This window comes from Rousettus aegyptiacus, unplaced genomic scaffold, assembly GCF_014176215.1.
Source record: "Rousettus aegyptiacus isolate mRouAeg1 unplaced genomic scaffold, mRouAeg1.p scaffold_m13_p_13, whole genome shotgun sequence".
NCBI classification, from domain to species: domain Eukaryota; kingdom Metazoa; phylum Chordata; class Mammalia; order Chiroptera; family Pteropodidae; genus Rousettus; species Rousettus aegyptiacus.
Window position 1 is genome coordinate 74,928,826 of NW_023416288.1, and position 21,223 is coordinate 74,950,048.

Consider the following 21,223-nt stretch of genomic DNA (forward strand, 5'->3'; position numbering starts at 1 on the left):
CTGTGATATCATGACAGTGAAGTATTCATTTTTAAGCTTTAAACAGAGAAAGCTTTACCTTGGTATGGCCAATAGAAACACAATATGTAAATTAACCCATATTTTCTGTATTCTAATTGGCTTGAGTTCCCGCTAAAGACACAGTCTCACCACCCAGCAATGAAGTATTTTACTGCCATATAGAGATCAAATTATTATTGTATAGAAGATCTTTATTTTTTGTTTCATTAACAGATTATTATAAAGCAATAAGCATGCCAGAGGAGAAGCAGACATTTTACATTGGAAATTAATGAAAGCACGTCTGCTCATATTTTGGAGGTGGGGAGTTAAAATCTTATACCACCCCTGCAAACAAAACTCTTCCAAAATGGTAAAATAAGGAAATATATGATTCTAGAGGCATTCTTAAGCACCCAGGTGTCAGGCTATGTGGTATGCTGCGGTATCACCGGACCTTTTAGACCGGTGTAAGTTTTGTGAATTCATTGTATTCCTAGTATTTTTTCTTCCGGAATAACAAGGGAGGCCAAGGAGGAATCACACACACAATTGCTTTGATATCACCAATTTATTGGTCAGCTGTACTTGCAAGAAGGAAAAAGAAAGGCTATTGTTTGGTGAGGTGGTATGCAAGGAATAGTTATTTAAAATGTTTGTAGATTCTTAAGTCATATTTATTGATATAATGTATCTAATTAATCTTGCAGTTGTTCTCTGACTTGGCTTCTCCTTAACTCATAGTTGCGTGCATTCGAGAATAGATGACTAACAAAAACAGGGCTGCCCTAACCTATTCCCCTTCTTCTCCAATGACAATATTTTTCTTGATTGTTCTTCTTCCCTTTTTCCTTCCTCTCTCTCTCCCTTCCCCTTCCCTCCACTTCCCTCCTTCCTTCATGTTCTTTATCTTCACCCAACCACCGCAGTCAGCTGGCGAAATTATTTTTTTAAAAAAGAAGGAAAAAAAAAGAAGGAAAAAGAAAGAGGAGGAGGAGGAAGAGGAGGAGGAGAGGAGGAGGAGGAGGAGGAGGAGGAAGGGGAGGAGGAGGAGAAGAAGAAGAAGAAGAGAGAAGAAGAAGAAGAAGAGGAGCCTTCTTCGAGCTTATGTAGGAGGTCGTTTTAGGCTTTCTGCTTTTCGTCGCCGGCTTCCTCTTCCCACTCTTCCCCTCCCCCCCCTCCTCCCCCCCTCCCGCCTCCTCACTCCCGCCATCCTCCCTCCCTACAAAACCCAACTCCTCTCACCCCTTCCTCCCTCCCCCCCCCTCTTCGTCTCCCGATCTTCCTTTTCTCTCCTTCTCTTCTTCCCTAGGGAAGGGGAGGAGGAGGATAATGGTGTTTTGGACCACCCTAAACGAAAGTGTTCGGGGAAGGAGAGGGTTCCGGGAAGCTGAGGCGGGGGCAGGCGTCCCTGGCCGGATGTCTTCTCCGTGCGCTGCCCTAAGGAAGGAGGATAGGCCTGAGATCCTGAACTAGCCTTTCCAGCCCCCAACTTCAAATGCAGGGAGGTAAAAGTTCAGAAGCAGCCACAAGGAGACAAAAATCCTAATTTTGTCAGTTCAACACGACGGCGTTTCAATAAACTCCGCTAGTCCTGGAAACCTGTAGGCGCTGGAGCTGGCTCCACCGAGGGCCCAGCCGTCACCCTTGCCCTAGCGGACGCAGCCGCTCTCGCCGCACCCCCACCGCCGCCTACCACGCCGCCGCCGCCCCGCGGCCCAAGCCGCCGCCGCCGCCCCTGCGTTACTGAGGGAGACTGTGCCGCTGCGACAGTGGAGGACGCGGCTGAAGCTTAAGGAGGCTCTAGCGCGCAGGCGCCGCCGAGCCCTGCCTGGATGCTCAGTCAAGGCACCAAGGCAAAAGAAAAAAAAAAAAAAAGAAAAAAAAAAAAGCAGCAATATATAGAAAGAAGAAGCTATAGTCTGTCGGGATATCCAACACCAACAGGTAGGAGGACATACTCTCGCCTCTAGGTTAAGTTCGGGGGTGGAGGGCGCACAGTGTTAATGAAACTGCAGTTCACCGGGAAAGAGCCCTCCCTAAGGTGGTATTTGGTTTTCTTAAACAATTAAACAATAAACTGCATAATGGAAGTACATTCAGGCAATGCGTCTTCAGTAGGGCTTATTCACAGCTCCATTTCTGGAAAGCGTTGCAAGACTGAGGAAATCAGACTGCAAATCACCAGGAACAGAAGCAATCTCTCGCCCCATCTTAGCGTATGTAATGCATGTCTCTCTCCCCTCCTTCTCCTCCACCCCCTATTATAAATCCAGGGGTGGTGGATTTAGGTTTCATAATGTTGCATGATGAGATAGGTATTTACCCAGGGATGTACCGGTGGGGAAATTAAAATCATCGAACGCAGTTTTGCCTGGGCTACCATCAGCACATTCCTAGTGGTGAGAAAGATGCTTAGTGGGAATAAAAGAGGAAGCTGATTTACCTGGTGTGTCTCCCAGCCATCTAGGAGACAATGTGTATTTTGTTTTAAAATGAAGCCACTTGTGATTTGCAACGAAGATCATCAATGTAAATGTAAAGGCTTAATTGCCTAAGAAATACAGGTTCATGTTAAATTCATTAGAGCCCAGGCAGCCAAGGGTACAAATGGAAGAGCATTATTCGTGTGGGTGTGTTTCCTTGGTCAATATTTACATTAACCAGTTTTAATAATCATGTGTGCTTAAAAAAGAAAAGATTTGCCAAAAATGGGCTGGGATTTGAGGGGGAGATGAAAAGATTAAAAATAACAAATTCTGGGACCAGTTCCTATTAATTTTGAGGTCTAATATTGAATTTATGCTTTAAGATGAATCAACAATTACTCTTCTTATAATATGCAGCATGAATAGTGACATGAGTTAAAAGACAACTATTTTGCAAGGGTTCTTCAGATCTGTATTAGCAGAGAAGTTGCCTATAAAATACTGACAGATACTAATAGATCTCAAGTAAATGTAGATAGTCTCCTCTCTGCTTCCTATTAGCAATCTTGTCAATTCCATTGCTACACTAGTAATTAATTCTTGGACTGGCATATTTTATGATTGTGGAATATTTTATTCCTTCTGTCCTACAGGTATCCAATAAAATGTATGTTCTCCAAAATAGGGACATTTTTAAATTCATCTAGCTCAGAAAACTAAGCAAGCCAATTCTCTAAAATCTTAAGCAAAAATACTTACTAAAGCAAATAATATTTAAAATTAAAACTTTATTTACTTCCTCATAAATGAACAGCTTTATGTTAGCACTGCCTGACATCATTGCTTGGTAAGAACTGATAGCTCTTTTTTTTCCAGATATTCTGATGGCAAATCAAATGGAAGAAAAGAGGAAATATGACTGCAGATCGGATCAGTTCTTTTTGTGGATTACATTTTCAGTAAAATGTATGGATCTATCTTTTCCTTGTTCTTCTGTCTAGATCATGAGACTTGACTAAGGCTGTATCTTTATCATCCATCCATCTATGGCGAACTATAGCCATGCAGCTGACAACATTTTGCAGAATCTCTCTCCTCTAACAGCCTTTCTGAAACTGACTTCCTTGGGTTTTATAATAGGAGTCAGCGTGGTAGGCAACCTTCTGATCTCCATTTTGCTAGTGAGAGATAAGACCTTACATAGAGCACCTTACTACTTCTTATTGGACCTTTGCTGTTCAGATATCCTAAGATCTGCAATTTGTTTTCCATTTGTATTCAACTCTGTCAAAAATGGCTCTACCTGGACTTATGGGACTCTGACTTGCAAAGTGATTGCCTTTCTGGGGGTTTTGTCCTGTTTCCACACTGCTTTTATGCTCTTCTGCATCAGTGTCACCAGATACTTAGCTATCGCCCATCACCGCTTCTATACAAAGAGACTAACGTTTTGGACGTGTCTGGCTGTGATCTGCATGGTATGGACTCTGTCTGTGGCCATGGCATTTCCCCCAGTTTTAGATGTGGGCACTTACTCATTCATTAGGGAAGAAGATCAATGTACCTTCCAACACCGCTCCTTTAGGGCTAATGATTCCTTAGGATTTATGCTGCTCCTTGCTCTCATCCTCCTAGCCACACAGCTTGTCTACCTCAAGCTGTTATTTTTTGTCTACGATCGAAGGAAAATGAAGCCAGTCCAGTTTGTAGCAGCGGTCAGCCAGAACTGGACTTTTCATGGCCCTGGAGCCAGTGGCCAGGCAGCTGCCAATTGGCTAGCGGGATTTGGAAGGGGTCCCACACCACCCACCTTGCTGGGCATCAGGCAAAACGCAAACACCACAGGCAGAAGAAGGCTATTAGTTTTAGACGAGTTCAAAATGGAAAAAAGAATCAGCAGAATGTTCTATATAATGACTTTTCTCTTCCTAACCTTGTGGGGCCCCTACCTGGTGGCCTGTTATTGGAGAGTTTTTGCAAGAGGGCCTGTAGTACCAGGGGGATTTCTAACGGCTGCTGTCTGGATGAGTTTCGCCCAAGCAGGAATCAATCCTTTTGTCTGCATTTTCTCCAATAGGGAGCTGAGGCGCTGTTTCAGCACAACCCTTCTTTACTGCAGAAAATCTAGGTTACCAAGGGAACCTTACTGTGTTATATGAAGGAGCATCTGTAAATCTTTAGTCTTTTGAAACACTGACTTTCTCTGCTAAGCAGTTGTGGCCCGTAGCCATATCTTGAGAAGAAAATCAAGAATGGGATCAGCAGTTATAAGGATTTGGGCAAGATTCTGCAATTTTTGCAATAGTTCACCTATAATCCCATTTTAAATCTCAGAGTGATCCTGCTGACTGACGGTGAAGGTTTGTAATTAAGAAAGGACTGACCCACTGCCCTAAGTTTCTTTATGTGGTCGAAAACTAGATAATGAAATTAGCAGGTGCTAAGTATCAATGCTAAATGCTGTGTATATCACTACTTATGAAAAAAAGTCAAAAAAACAATTAGTATTGGACATCTTAATAAATTAAGTTGACATGAGGTAAATGTGTTGATAAAAAATAATTTTAGAAGTTTGAAGACTTTAAACATTTTATACTATTGTTGTTTTGCAAAGACAAAAATATTTGGGGACTTAAAGTAGTGTAATCCAGTAAAGATGTGCCATGAATTATTGGATTATCACACTTTTAAAAAGTTTCCTTGTAAGTTTAGGCGAGCATTCCAAAGCAGTATGGTGGTTCCAATTAGAATTTACTTTTTTATTAATACATTACTATTTCTAAATACCACTTTTCTTACCTACTAGTGAAATTGCTAAGATTGAACTGTATCATGTGGTTTTTGTTGATTTGGTATAATATTTTTCCAATTCATTTTTATTTTGCGAATGCTAGATCTTGGTCTGGGAGGCAACATTAATGGTACCAATCAGTCACAACTGAGCAGTTCTAATAATGCAGAATAAACACATGTTGCCTTCAAGGGTTATTTAGTATCTTTCATCTTATTTAGCATTAGAGCAAATGGTCAAGGGAAATCAAATGAGTAGCTGGTCATAGTCATGCATCTGGAAGTGCATGGATGATCATTTAATACTCTTTTTCCTTTTTCCTCCCATGGTTTGAAAATTAAGTTGCATGTTACTGGAATAATGAGGTTTCTTCTGAGGTGTGCTACCCATTCTAGTGTGTTCTAAGAGGGAGGCAGTTGATGTCAGTTTATATTTTAAGTCAGCTGTCAAGAGGAGACCACAGCCTTAGTATGACATCCTGCACAATTTGTGAAGCACTGATTCTACGGAAGGCACAGTCTTCTTTATACTTCTGCACATTCAGTGCATTGGTCATTTAAATTATTTCAGATTTAACTTGTGAAAGCTTATAATATGATTTCTGATATTTTAGAAATACATTAGAGTCTGTGTGTCTCATTCTTTAAGATCTAAATGTGTGAATTTCAATATAAAGTTGCATTGCCAAAATTTACCCGCGTAGCCTGTTACTTCTCTTGGAATAAATTTTACATTTTTTTTTAGCAATTAACATTTTATTTTGTTTGGAAGGCAAGCACAAGCTAGGAAGACTAGCTTTATTCTGATTTTTTGTTGTTGTCGTTGCTTACTATATTCTAGAACTGGAAATGCATGAATGATAGGGAGCATAAAGCTGATAAACTGACAAGTCATATTATCTGTAAAAGCATTATTTAGCTTATCATAATGATCCTTCTGTTTATTCTTACAAGCCAATAATATTTAGAGATATACACATGCTTGGTTGGTTCAGAATGTTAATATAAATGGCACGTTTTAATCTGGGCTGAGTAGAAATTTGGGGTTCTAAATATTTAACTTGTAAGAAAAATGGTTTACAATGACATTAATGCAAAACCAGAAAAGTTGTTATCATTTTGTTTGTTTTTCATTGTTTTTGTTTGTTTGTACTTGAAATATAAGTTTAGGAATCTAATGGAACAGAATTCTTTATTGCTACAGTATACCTGTAAAGAAAATATCAATATAAATATCAATAAGAAAAAATAAATAACTGAAATGTCTCAATGATATAAGCAACTATTCAGTTTTGCTCATATAAGGACAACTCAGGCTGTGATCTTTAGTAAGGACCTCAATTTGACCTTTTTCTTTTTACTTTCTGCTAAAGTTGACTGGGTCTGAGACTAAGTTTAATGTACAACAGTGAGTTGATCTAGCAATAAAGTCCCCTTGTTGGTACTAAAATCATTGTCCAATACACAATAAAGGAAATGTTATCAAAAGATATTATGATAACATGTTCAACTCAAGAAATATTACAGTAGAGACATAATTATTATATTTATAGAGAACTTTGCTTAGAGGTTCAAATACCTCCAGCAATTAGTAGAAAACTCAACAAGGATCTTGAGGACTGAGGAACCAGGTTTTATCAACATCAGCCTCTGTTACATAAACAAGAAAAAAGGCATGAACTAAGAGTAGTGTGTTGAGGAGTCAAGAACAATAGGCAAGTGAGATTGCCTGACTCCACCTCGCTATTTGGAATACCAGTTTCTATCAGTTTTGATAAGTAATCAGTCCCAGTGATCAGTGAATAATGCTGAACTTTAGTGACTTTCTTTTAAGCCTACACTTGACTAACTTGGCATTTCAGTCAAAGAGCAAGCAGTGGAAGAACACATCCCCAGTTAATCAATGTCATTTGTAAGTCAATAAGTAATGGTAGCAATCACAAAATAGACTCTGCCTCAGTGTCTTATGACCAATTTGCATTATCTACTTTGACTTTCATTCCAATATTCAATATTTAAAAACAATTGATAATTAATTTAATTTGAAAATGTTATTAATCTTCAATTCATAAAAATACATTCCCACTGGGGAGTACAACTTCCCTGTGAGAAAGACCCATTATCAATAACAGCGTATCCCTCTTGGACTAATTACATCTGAGCTGAACAGTCTTTAAATTGTTTTTCTTGATAGTAGTGATATGCTTGTATTGATATGTCTATACTGTCTCATCTGGTTCCTTTAGTGCACAGTGGATCTATTTGTGAGGTGCCTGGCTAGAGCTAGGCATTCAGTCTGTGACTGTGGTATCCTATGCAGATATTATCTGAGGCAGAGGAGATGAGTAACTTGCCCAGTTTCCCACAGAGGCTGCATTTAAATAACAAAATTAAACAGTGATTTGATAAAAAAAAATTATTTGTAAGAAAACCTATTGACTGAGTTATCTTTTTTTGAATGTTAGCTGGTTGGGTTTCAACACCAGCAGTTTTTTATAGAGGTTAACTGATTCGTCATTGTTAACACATAAATATGTCCACTTACCCATTTACTACCTGAATTATTTTATTTATTTATTCATTCGCTCAACAATATGTGTTGGGCACTGGGCTTGGTGCTGGGAGCACAATGGAAAACAATGTAGAATGGTGATTTCTTAGTTTAGTGGGAAAGACAAACAATATGTTGTAGCAATGATTTAGGACTATTAGAACTCTTCTCCATTTTCTATTCAGTGCCTTATCGCCTATCTTTACTCAGTGTTCCTTAGGGTCTTTTATATATCATACTCCTTCAGTTCAGAGGGAGCCCCAGTTCTACTCACACTTCTCTTAGCTCAATCACCATATTATGCTTTAGAACTCTAAGTTCCCATGTTGTTAATACTATACACAAAATGCTATACACTGAAATCTGGATGTTAAAGTTCCCCCATATCCAGGCTGTCCACTTCCACAAGAGAGATATTTCCGTTCCTTCAAGAGACCTGGAGGTGTCTTTTCTTCCATTCTCATACTTGCCTGCAAGTTAACATGAGAATGCCTGGGTAAAGTGAAATCAAAGGAAGGCACTAAGATGCCCACACCCACCCAGGGAGGCTCCCAAGGCCCTCAAGCAAACATGGGAATAACCTATGAAAGAGGGTATGTGTCTTTTATTAAAGCATGCCATTTCTTCAAGATTTTTATTATCCCTTATTGGAGATATACAACAAAACTCCTTAACCTCCTATCAGCTGATAAGTTCGTTTGGCCTCCAAAATTTACTTTTATCGCAAATACAATTAAAATATTTACAATTATAGGGACATATTCCTTTTCAACCACGTAATAGTGAGTTGCATTGCAACAGGGATTACTGTAGGACAGTTGCAAACAGAACCAAAAAACACTTCATTTCTGTATATTCACCACTAGATAATTTACTTTGTTCCATTCTTTATTTTATTCTACCAGTATCATAGACTATATTGTTATTAAACAAAACAGACCCAGCTTGTATTAGTTCTAAATTTTAAAAAAAGATAAAATGATAAATGGTAATGTTTCAAATGCTGGCTAAACACATTAATTAGATGGTTATTAGAATTGTGGGTTATTTACAATTCCAGAATCTTTTGAGTTTGTATTTCTAAGCAAAATGCATCACTTTCATGTTTGTTAATTTTCTCTTATAAATGTTTGAATGGAAATTGCAGGGTCTACTAAGATAATTTTTATTACTGACATTTCTTATTGTTGTTCTCAACTCGAGGCATGTTAGTATTCTGTGATTTCCCCAATTCCCTCAGAAACGTTTTTTAATATCATATTAAAATGACAGAATTGCTTAATTTTGAGGCACAATTTCATAATTAGTCTATATAGTGGCTGAAACTAATGTATCATTTGTAAATGACTGGATTATTTTTTGTCATCAGTTAAAAGGGATATTGCAAACTGGAGCAATAGAGGAAATATTTATTTGGCTAATTCCTTTTGCCTTATACTACAATGTAGCAGGCTCTAAATATATATATATAACTGACTCATCTGATGGGAGGAAAATTGGCTTTAAAAAATATATATAAACTAAGAGGTTTTAATTTTATAAAATAATTCTATAAATAAGACCTGTTTTTTAAAATGGTGATGGAGCTTTTATATCATTTCCTTTTCCCAAAGGAATGATGTCCATTAGCTGCTGAAGCCCTTCTAATTAAAATCATTTTAAAGCCAATTTTCCTCCCATCAGATGAGTCAGTTTATACAAGGGCTGGAGCCTTGAAAGGCCTGAAAGGAAGGCAAAGAGAATGTGCTTTCCCCCCTGAGTGATTATAGAAAAAGGCCTCAAAGAAGTCACAGGTGGTTTGGGGTTTGGAATTATTCACACCTGGTATTCAGGGCCAGCCTCCTAGCTCCTTCTGGTGCTATGGGAGAACATCCCCAGGAAGACAGGTTTTTAAATTTGGCTTGGAGATGTAAAACAGTTCCTTTTTCTCCTCTGTGTGTTTGAAAAATAATAATTCTTGACACAAATATTAAAATTGACACTGTAATGCATGTCCTGGTTTATGAATTTTGAATAGACAACGTTTAACTTTATATGGATATTAAAGATCATGGAGTGAAGAAGTTAAACCATTTATTATATCGTAAAAAAGTTATAATACTAAAAAAATTCTTAAGCTAAATTGATAATTGAGCTTCAACTAGGTAATTAGTTGTTTCTTTCCATAAGAAAACAAAAATATGACTAGATGAAAGAGTATTTTTGCTCCTCCATTAAAAAAAAAGGTTAAGAGAGTCCGTTTTCTTCAGGAAAAAAAAAAGAATTTTTGATCATTTTTAGTGAGCAGTCACCATACTGCATGTATGATCTTGGGCAAGTTACTTCACCTTATATGCTTCATCAATTAAAAGGGGCTAACAGCACATACTTTCTAGGGTCATTGAGAGGACTCAGTGACAATTGTGAAGCCCTTAGAAGAGAGTCTAGCTTCTTAAATAAATGTTACTTTTCACTAGCTTTCTCTTAGTTCACCATCTAGCTGCAGAGACACAAATTATTAGACAATGTGATAAATGCTATAAGGGAAATATATGAGATAAGTGTTAAAGAAACACAGACAAGCAAATAACTCTGAAGATGGGGGAAAGAAGATGAGATAGAGAAGGAGGCAACTGAATTCACTGTTGAAAGATAATTTTAATTACAACTGCTTGACAAGGTTAGGAAAACCATTTCAGAGGAAATAAAATGAGCAAAAGTCAGAGATTTGAAAGCTCAAGGTGTGTTCAACCTAGAGATTCATTAATCAGAGAAGGTTAGTATAGTGTGGCTGTGGCTTAGGTACATGGAAGGGAAGGATCAACATGGCATAGAGGTTAAAAAGTACAAGATTTGGAAGTTTAAGTCCTTATTCTGTCTGTTACTAGCTTTATGATCTTGAACAATTAATTCAACTCTTTGAATGTTCATTTGCTTATCTGTAAATGGGGGAGTAAGTAGTAGCAACCACTACCTTTAAAGATTTGTTTTGATAATGAAATGTGATAGTAATAACTGTTATTCATTAAGTACTTAATATGTGTCAAAGACTGTTTTAAATGCTTTTCATATATTAACTCATTAGATTACCATAAGTAGATGCTATTATTTTTCATACTTTACAAATAAAGAAACTGAAGCACAGAGAATATAAGTAACTTGTACAAGTTAGTAATAGGCAAAACACGACTATAAAGTACTTAGTACAGTACCTGGCCCAGGGTGAACATTCAGTAGATATTGACTATTGTTGCTGCTGCTGTTGATTTTAACAAAATAACTGAAGGAAGTTAGAGACTAATGGGAACTGAAGTGACTGAGCAGAAACAGAGCTCTAACCTTCAGACTTCAACTCCACTTTGCTATACTCCCTCTTTTCCCACTGAGAATCCAAAGGAAACAAAGAATAGAAAGTAGCTGGTTGCCTAGTACCTCTCTGCTTTCACATAGTAGTATCATATTACCCCAGAATCAGGAGAATCCATCTAATCTTTCAAAGTGATTTCTTAGAAGGACATTGCTCAAATTGCATCATTCAAATTTTAAAAGTAGGCTATACAACTCATACCATATGGAGTTTTACCTAGATTTGACTCATATTCTACAGTCTTAAATCAATTTCGTCATATTTTATGTAAAATGGAGATTTTTTTTAATTATAATATTTTAATTGTATTACTTCAGGGCTTTTACATTTTTTTTTTTAAATAAACAAATATAAGGCAAAGTCAGTGTTACTAAGTTGCTAAGATTCTGCCACATCCAATTGTGTTTTTTAAAACTACATGAGGAAAGAAAGGTGGAAATGTGGTTTGCTTATCTCTCTGAAATACGGAACTGTTAGGGGTATAGTCCTGGTGCTCGGAATCCTCCCCAAAAGACTCACAACTCCTATTCTTTAGTATTTTTGTCACTTACCCACTTACCTGTTGACTCACTCATGGCACATAGGGAGTTTAATAGGCACTTTTGAATGGGAATCATTTGCTAATTCGTTAGTGGTAGCATTTTACGGATTTCATGGATCACAGAATACAATAGATAGATGAGGTATAGAAAATTCAGTGTTACCTACAGACTGGAAAGTAAATAAACTGTAAAATACACTCTCACAGGGAGTTCATCCTAATCTCTTTCACCAGAAGCTAGCCAGGAGCCACATGAATGGGAAAACCACCTCTAACATCATTAAGCGATGGCTGTTGATTTTTCCTCAAGGAGCTACTCTGAATAGGAAGCTCTTTCTTTCCTTTTTTGCCCTTTCAGAGCAGCCACCCACAGATTCTGAGGCATCTTATTTTGTATTCTGGGTCAAGCTATAGACCCTTGGATCATGGGATTACATTACTGGAAGAGACTTTAGATAAATGTGTTTAGTCTTCCTAATTCAATAGAGATCCAAAGAGGTTTACAAATCACCTAAGCTGATAAACCCCTTAAGGTCACAATTTTGTAGGCAATACTTGGAAAACTGTGGCTCTAGAAGTGGCTTTGAAGTAGCTCCAAAATCTTGGGCAAATAAAGCAAGTTCAGTTTGATTCCCAGCTTCTGCATTCCCTCTTCACTCCACAGCTAGGTCAATTTGGTAGCTGTGTTCAGGTGAATCTATAAAATGGGGATTTTAAGTGGATGATTACCATAGGCTAGTACAATCCTTTCATGGAGTCTGTTGTCAAGTCTTCCTTTAAAGAGCCACCACCTTTGAGAATCACTATTCCCTGCCATGTCCTATTTACTCTTATTTCCCTACTCTGAAATATTTTCAGAGCCTCTATCATTCATAACTCTATATAGTAAAGGGATAATTAATGGAGAATATATAGCAGAATTACTTCTTGAGTCTTGTTTCCTTGGTAGTTATGCATCCACATGGTCGTCACACTTTTTTAACTGTTGACTCATTGTCAGTTGTTTACACACCTGGCCATACTTCACTGCTTTTTTAAAAGATATTACTTTGCTCATTTGAACCCTCCTACATTCATCCCAATTGAGCTTTATTCTTTCTACTTTACCAATAATTGTACCAAGTTGATTTTGTCTTCTAAAGTAATAGCTGCTGCCATCCCTCCACTCCAATCTGACGATATTTGTGGTCTCAGTAAACGTAGTTTCCATTTAATTACCCTGTAAAATGTGGAAAAGTATGCCAGCCTGGGTGTCAGGAGCTGACCTGCTGACTAGCCACCAGCCACTTGACATTTTAGTACCCTCAACTGTACAATGCAAAGGTTGATCTTTAAATTTCCTCTAGCTTGGAAAAATCTATGCTTTGTCCATCAGGGTCACTGATGTCCCAAGACATTAATAACATGGTTATTTCTAACAAACAAAGCTTCCCAGGGCTGATGCTGGTACTTCCTATGTACATTTCGACTAAGTAGGTTCCTACTTGAGCAGTTGGAGGCCCAACCTAATCCTAACTTCTTGATATCAACTCTACAGAATATCTATACCATATTAAAATACTCTTTGACTGGGCTTCTGCTTTATTCATATACTAACTTTATTATAACATTTTAAATTTTAATCAGACAGACTTTATGCTCTGCTTCAATTTCAAATGACCACATTATGGACGTTCATGACCTGTTATACCTTTTTATGTTTTATTCTCATTTCTAAATCATAGATTTTTTTTTCAGAGGAAACCAAATTTGTTTCAAGTTCTTGTTTTAAATATAAAAAACATAAAATTTAGGAAGATATTTTAGTACCTCAACTGTTTGTGATTACAGAATGATCCATCTTTGAACAAATACTTACAAGCACATACTATGTACAAGGTGTTTTAGTGGGTACTTAAAAAAATATTTTAATTGAATCTGGTATTGGATGAGATTTTAGTCTTACAGACTTGTGAAATGAACACAAATATAGTTTTCGTTTTTTAATTGTATTTTGCTGTGCCTTACATGCATGATCACACGGACTTTTAAATTCAACCTAGTACAAAAATGTTTACCTATTATTTTTAAGCATACCCTAGGCTTAGATTTAAATGGCTATAAATAATGGCACATTTTAAATTATTTCTGATTTACAGCAACTAAATTATTTAGGTGTTATGAAACATCTTTTAAAATATATTTTGAGTCTAGTGATTTGTTCACTTTTAAGAAGATGAACTAAAAAAGATATTATTATCATGTAGTAACTTTTTGGCTACTAACAAAGAATTTGGTAGGTAGCCTGGGAAAATATTTATACATCCTAGAGTTCATGATTCAAGAAAACAAATGTTCCCATTTTTACATGGTCCAGACACATCTACAGTGCACTGGAAATTCTGAACAATCATTTCATCAATGCTTTTAGATATGATGCCGTATGATGCAGAGAAAACATGTGTTCTTTGCTCTGGTGCTATTATTTGTGATACCTGGAAGGTTTTGAGCATTTTCTATAGTGCCAGGGCTCCAGTGCTTTGAATTTCCATCATGGACATAAAAAACCATCATTTTCAAGAAGAAAAAATAACGAGAGAGAAAGACATTTTTTTATTGCATTGAATTTTGCTGAATATATACTCTGCTATAATTTTAGATCTAACTTAAATTGTATGTACATGATAAAATAGATCCTCACAAATATTCAACCAAGAACTACTCTATTTCAACCTACTAAAACTATACTTTTATTGATATCATGATCATGTATAAAATGTCATTTATGATGAACAGGGGGAAATGTGAGGAAAATTGCAGATCCAACTTTCTTCTTAGATGTTTATCTATGGCAGAAGACAGAAAAATATAGTTAAATACATTTCACCATTAATAGTGGAAACCAATGTAGCAAGACACATGTATGTAATCACCAAAGAGAAACCACATGAGAAATGAAAGAGAATGGTAAAATTATTCCAGTGATGAGAAAACACATGACTCTAGGAAAAAAAAAAAATCTTCCTTAGTAGGAGAGTTTGAAAAGTTTGACAGGAATAAAGGATGGGGCTAATATTTTAAGTGATTTAGAATTTGATCCTATTGCTTAAGAACCTTCAGTTCTCTCTATTGTGTTTATAAGATCAATTCAAAGTCCATAAGACTTTTTACAATACGGCACTATACTCATCTATTGATATTCTTCTCTCATTCTTTTCTGTTTTCCATTCATTACCAACACCACATAAATACACAGACATTTTCCTCAGCATACAGGCACACATTTCTTCTTCTCCCCCAGGTTATCCAACTCAAGCCATAAGCTCACTGAAATTTCATCTTTGATCACTTTGACCCACTTTAATTTCTCACTTCTCTACATGCCTAGATTATACATAATCTGTGCATGGTTTTACATGATATGATTGTGTTCTCTAGTTATTTTAGATTCCTCTAATAATATTGTAAGCTCAAGGACCTTGTCATCAACATATTTTTTACTCTCATAAAGTAGTCTAGCTTACTACTAGGTGATAAATAAATGCATAAAGAGTAGACAAACTATTAACATATAAAAACAGAAGAGTAAAAATATGAATTTTAGAACATTTTATTTAAATCTCTTTCCCCTTGTCCCAATTAAGATGTTAAGTCAAATGTTATTTCCAAAACAGGCAGAGAGAGAATCTAATCAAAATCTAGAAAATCCTGTCTTCTCCTTTGTAAATGAAGATACTACTAATTTGGGAGGATATTATTATTCATTTTTAAATATTTTTTTTTATTTTTAAATTATAGGTGACATACAGTATTATATTAGTTTTAAGTGTACAACATAATGAATAGACATTTATAAAATTTACAAAGTGATCACTCCAAAAAATCTAGTACCCATCTGACACCATATAGTTATTACAATATTATTGACTATATTCACTATGCTACACTTACATCTCTGTGGCTATTTTGCAACTCTTAATCCCTTCCCTTTTTTTCACCTAAAACCCCCACACCCCACCTATCTGGCAACCATCAAAATGTTCTCTATATCTATTAATTTGTTTCTATTTTCAGTGTTTATTTATTTTGCTTTATAGATTCCACATTTAAATGAAATCGTATGGTAATTGTCTTTCTCTGTCTGACTTATTCCACTTAATACAATACCCTCTAGGCCCATTCATGTTGTTGCAGATGGCAAGATTTCATTCTTTTTTTTTTTTATGGCTGAATTGTATATATGTACCACTTCTTTATCCATTCATCCATTGATATACACTTAGGTTCCTTCTATATCTTGGCTATTGTAAATAATGTGGCAATGAACATGTGGATGCATATATTGTTTTAAATAAGTATTTTGGGTTGCTTCCAATAAATATCCAGAGGTGGAATTGCTGTGTCCTTCTTTGTCTCTTGTTATAGCCTTTGTTTTAAAATCTATTTTGTCTGGTTTAATATTGTTACCCCAGCTTTTTTGTTTGTTTCCATTTTCATGAAATATTTTTTTCTATTCTTTTGCTTTCAGTCTGTGTGTGTCTTTCAACCTGAAGTGAGTCTCTTATAGGCACAACATATAGGGGCCTTGTTTTCTTATTTATTCAGCCACCCTGTGTCTTTTGATTGATACATTTAATCTATTTACATTCAAAATAATTGTTGATGATATGTAGTTATTGCCATTTTATTATTCATATTTTCTATCTATTTTTTCTTAAAGAATTTCCTCTACATTTCTTGTAATACAGGTTCTGACGGTGATGAACTTCTTTAGCTTTTTCTTGTCTAGGAAACTCTTTATCTGTCCTTCAATTCTGAACAATAGCTTTGCTGGGTAGAGTAATCTTGGTTGGCTATAGGTCCTGGCTTTAGATCACGTAGAATATTTCATCACAGTCCTTTTGACCTGCAAAGTTTCTGTTAAGAAATTAGCTGACAATATCATGGGAGCTCCCTTGTAGGTAACTAACTGCTTTTCTCTTGCTACTTTTAAGATTCTCTCTTTGTCTTTAATCTTTGGCATTTTAATTTATGATGTGTCTTGGTGTGGGCCTCTTTGAGGTTCATCTTTTTTTGAACTCTCTGAGCTTCATGGGCTTGTATGTGTACTTTTTTGCTAGGTTAAGGAAGTTTTTGTCATTATTCACATAGATTGTCAATTTCTTGCACTGTCTCTTCTCCTTCTGGTACCCTAATAATGCAATTTGTTCATATGCTTGATGTTGTCTCAGAGGTCTCTTAAACTGTTATCGTTTCTGAATTCTTTTCTTTTTGTTGTTCTGATTGGCTGTTTCTGCTACTTTATCTTCCAAATTGCTGATTCAATGCCCTGCTTCATCTAATCTACTGTTGTTTCCCTCTAATGTATTCTTTATTTTGATTTGTATTTTTCATTTCTGACTGGTTCTTTTTTATGTTTTCTACCTCCAATTTTTATGTTTTTTATCTCTTTGTTGAACTTCTCACTGAGATTGTTTGGCATCCTTATAACCAGTGTTTTTGAACTCTGTATCTGGTAGATTCCTTGTGCCTATTTTGTTTAATTCTCTTTCTGGGTTTTTTTTCTGTTCTTTCATTTGGGACATGCTTCTTTGTCTTTCATTTTAGCTGCTCCCCTGTATTTGTTTCAATATATTAGGTATAGCTGCTATGTCTTCCAATCTTGGTAGAGTGGCCTTATGTAGAAGATGTGCTGTGGGGCTCAATTGCACAGTCTCCCTCGTCATCTGAGCTGGGATTTCCAGGTATGTCCCTTATGTGAGTTGTATGTTCTCTCCTGTTGTAGTTGCACCTTGACTGCTGTTGGCACGTCAGTGGGAAGAACTTACCCTCAGGCTAACTGGTTGTGAGGACTGGTTGCGACTACATTGGAGAAGCTGTTATTCAGGGACTGAACCTACAGAGCAGGATTTGCTTTAGCAAGGCTCTGGTACCTATTGAATCTACCCTTTGGGTGTGTCATTTATGGAAATAGTTGGATGGTGCTCTGGTATAGTCTGAAGCTGGTCACTGGGTATATTGGTTCTGGGACCCCTTGGGAGGGGCTCTGATGCAGGCCAGGGTCAGCCTCTGCCTGCACCCTGCCCTGGGGCCACTTGGCATGAGCTACAAAGTGATCTACCGATGGCTGCCACTTGTGCTAGGATTGAGGTGCTTAGGAAAATCTAAACTGTGAACCAGGGCCAGCTGCCACTAATGCTAGGCTTCTGGCTGCTCAGCAAGAGATACAATGCACCCAGGCTAGATGCTGCTTGTGTGGGGTTTATGAATCTTTGATAAATTTTAGAAAAGTCTGCAACATGAGTCAAGACAGGCCCTTTGTATGGAAAAGCCACTGGAAGTGACATAAGTGGGCCTGAAAGTTGGGTGGGGTGGGGTCTCAGGGAATCATTAGGGCAGAGCAAGTGGTGTTAGCCAGATTGATGGAGACTCAATGATGGCATATGCCTATGTGTGCAGACTGGGTCAAAGGAGGGTTCAACAAAGGAACAATGGCACAATGGCTTCTGCCAGTACTTCTATCTGGGAAAAAGCTGCCTCTCCAGCTCTCAGCCCGAAGCCAGACAATTTAGTTCCTTCTTGAACATCTTTAGTGCATTTTCTGCTGCTGTCACAGAACTGGAGCTCAGAGCAAGTCCATCAGCAAGTCAGTTTTTGTGTGGGCCCTTTAGGTGGATCACCTGGCATTCCAGCAGCCTTCCTTCTCACTCAGCCACAATCTCCACTGGTTTTTACAGATAGAAGTAATGGGGACTTCTTTTTCCCTCACTGGAATTCTTGGCTGAGGAGTCTGGTGTGAGGCTGGGACCCCTTGCTCCTCCAGGCGTACCTCTGCAGCCAAGCTATCCCTCCCAATTTTTAACCACTGCACATGGGGTGGGACCAGCCTGTTTTATGCCTCCCTCACTTCTATCAGTCACAATGTGGCTTCTTCTATATAGCCTTAGATAGGACCTCTATTCAGCTAGATTTCAGATGGTTCTCAATGTTCTGTAGTTTAGTTCTAATTTTGATGTGGCTGTGGAAGGAGGTGAGCATAGGATTTACCTACTGCACCATCTTGACCAGAAGCCTATACTAATTTAAGGGCTAGGTTTTCTGTAGTGATGATGAATTTTGAACATTCACACTTTCACACTTGGCTTCCTTGTGATCAGTTTCAGACAAATGGCCTATGTAATAAGAAAAGCTATGTGATGTTTTATTTATAGCTCTGCAATTTTAATATAAAATATTTTAAGCAATATTGAAGCTATACGTTCAAATTTTTAGACATTTTATTTTTAAACATTTTTCACTTTGGACAGGTGGGCACCTTGTATTTTAATCAAGGATAACTCTTAATTTATGTTACAGTAAACACTTAAATTAGACTCTAATAAATTACTCATCACAAGTACAAAAACATGATCATTTAGAAGTCAATTAAACTAGTAGAATTTTTTTTTAATGTTACACTAATGCATTTTATATCACTAAGAACAAGATCAAGAACAAGGGTTAGGCTTATCAAGTGTAAATAGTTTTAACATTGATATATTTCCCCAATAATTAAAATAAATTTGTAAAATGTGTAATGATTGAAAAATACCCTTGTAACACTTTAAGAATATGAACTCTATAGTTTTATAGTCTATATTTTATGTGCTAAGAATACTAACTATCTAGTCTATGGCCATGCTGCCCTGAACAAGCTTGATCCCATCTGATCTCAAAAGCCAAGCAGGGCCAGGCCTGGTTAGTACTTGGATGGGAGACCACCTAGGAGGGTCAGGTGCTGTAGGCGTAAAAAATAAAAAATAAGGGATTGTAAACTAACAAGGTCCTTGCAATCTGTGAGGTCAACCAAGAGTTGCTTACCTAAAAAAAAAAAAAAAAAAAAAAAGATTAAATAATACTAACCATCTAATAGCAACAGAATTTTTAACGTATATTCGAGTGTACTTTAGAATAATTTTGTTTCATTTAAAATATATTACGGGCTGTTAACATAAATACTGTTGAGTTTGGTGTATGAGGGCACTTATTATTTTATTCAATTATTGTTATGGTCATAGTTATTTTAAATCAAAATGGGGGCAATTTTGAAATCATTTAAACATAGGAGTAAGAGAGCTTTGAAATCTCATTAGTTTGTCAGAGAAATGAACACTGAGTATTTAGCAGTGATAAATAAAACTGAATGGCTGGATTTTTTTTTTGATTTTACAATTATTTAAATGAAAAAAAATTCTCTTGAGAGCTAAATAATTTTAAGAGTCAGAGACAAAATTATAACGCTTTATTTTACTCACCCAGAAAATCTAAAAATAATGTCTTTATTCAGCTAACTGAACTTCGCTGGTAGTTTATTTTTTTAAAAGTGATCATAAAGATTGTTTAATTACTGTAAATCCAATTTTTAAAAAGTTTATTTAATCATTCAACAAATATTTATGCATCACCTATGTTCCACTGTATTCAGTCCAGTGATACAATAATGAACAAAACACAGACACGACATCTTCATATAGAACTGTTTTTATAAATATGTAATAGCTATTATACATATTTTGTTAATCTGACAGCTGGTTATTTCAGCTTTAAAAAGAATTTTACCACTTAAAAAGAACTGCCATAACTAATGTTCTCATCCTCATTTTTAAATCTTAATGATTAAAGAAAATAAAACCATGCAACAGATTTGTACCTGAAACAGCTTATTTCCCAAATCAGGAAAGCAAATGCCCCATCCTACTGAAAAGGATTGAATTCTGGCACCTTAACTTCAGTAAAATGTCAGTTATATCATAAAACTGCATTTCACTGCTGGGGGAATGAGACCATTAGCGTCTAAGCTTATAATGTTTCCCAACAGGTAGACATATAGTTTTGTGCAGCGATTCAGTGAAGTCATTTTGCTGGCCAACTCCCTAGGCTTCCTGGTAAAAATCAAGTTTCAGCAACACAGCAAAGAGTATTTATCTATCAGGGCTGTGCCATTTGGTATATTCTGTACTTAGTAGGAAGGAAATAAATTATTATTGATTTGATTAGCATTAGTTTTTAAATTGCAAGAACGGGTACCAGAAAAAAAGAAATATCTACTCTAAAGCCATCTTTTCTGTAAATATGGATAGTGCTGAACAAGCCTAGGAGAGAAACAGACCTGTGGCTGAAATGCGTTCACTGAGGATAGTATTATGGTACAACACTATGGACCTGGGAGGATTAAGAGTTACCCACTGGGAGCTTTGGTCCCAATCAATAGTGAAATAAGTTTTAATATTTGAAACTTTAACCAGTCAACACTGCAGTGAGAGTAAGATGAAGAATAAATCGGGCTCTGTGGAAACCAGAAGTTTACAAACACTTGTTATTTCTCTAGAGCTAGTTCTACCTCTACACTCCACAATTTGCCTACCATCCTTTCATAAAAGAGCTAAAGACTAATACCAGCCTGACTCTATCACGTCAATGCCAAACACATCAGCAATGATAGGAAATTCTTTTTGAGTCAAGAGATTTAAATGACTATTTTAAATGGCATGGCCCAATACAAATATTTCTTTCTTGATTTTGCTTTTCAAAAAAAAAAAGGTGTGCTT

General features: G+C 36.5%; 1 protein-coding gene and 1 pseudogene across 3 annotated transcripts; both read left to right on the top strand.

Annotated features, from left to right (window-relative positions):
* Nucleotides 1-1,318: 1,318 nt before the first annotated feature.
* GPR85 (G protein-coupled receptor 85) lies at nucleotides 1,319-6,397 on the top strand. 3 transcript variants are annotated; one of them, XM_016138076.2, is made up of 2 exons: nucleotides 1,319-2,219; nucleotides 3,306-6,397. In XM_016138076.2, exon 2 carries the CDS (start codon nucleotides 3,476-3,478, stop codon nucleotides 4,586-4,588), a length of 1,113 nt encoding a protein of 370 aa, XP_015993562.1. In that variant the 5' UTR covers nucleotides 1,319-2,219; nucleotides 3,306-3,475; the 3' UTR covers nucleotides 4,589-6,397. The 3 variants fall into 3 exon arrangements, with proteins under 3 accessions (XP_015993562.1, XP_036086918.1, XP_015993560.1); XM_036231025.1 differs by having other exon boundaries at nucleotides 1,319-1,947; nucleotides 2,135-6,397; XM_016138074.2 differs by having other exon boundaries at nucleotides 1,319-1,947.
* Nucleotides 6,398-19,303: 12,906 nt separating this feature from the next.
* Nucleotides 19,304-19,422, top strand: LOC118611118 (annotated as a pseudogene).
* The last annotated feature ends 1,801 nt before the right edge of the window (nucleotides 19,423-21,223 follow it).

Excerpts from the sequence above, each read along its gene's own strand:
- GPR85 (XM_016138076.2), top strand. The coding sequence starts at position 3,476 with ATGGCGAACTATAGCCATGCAGCTGACAACATTTTGCAGAATCTCTCT.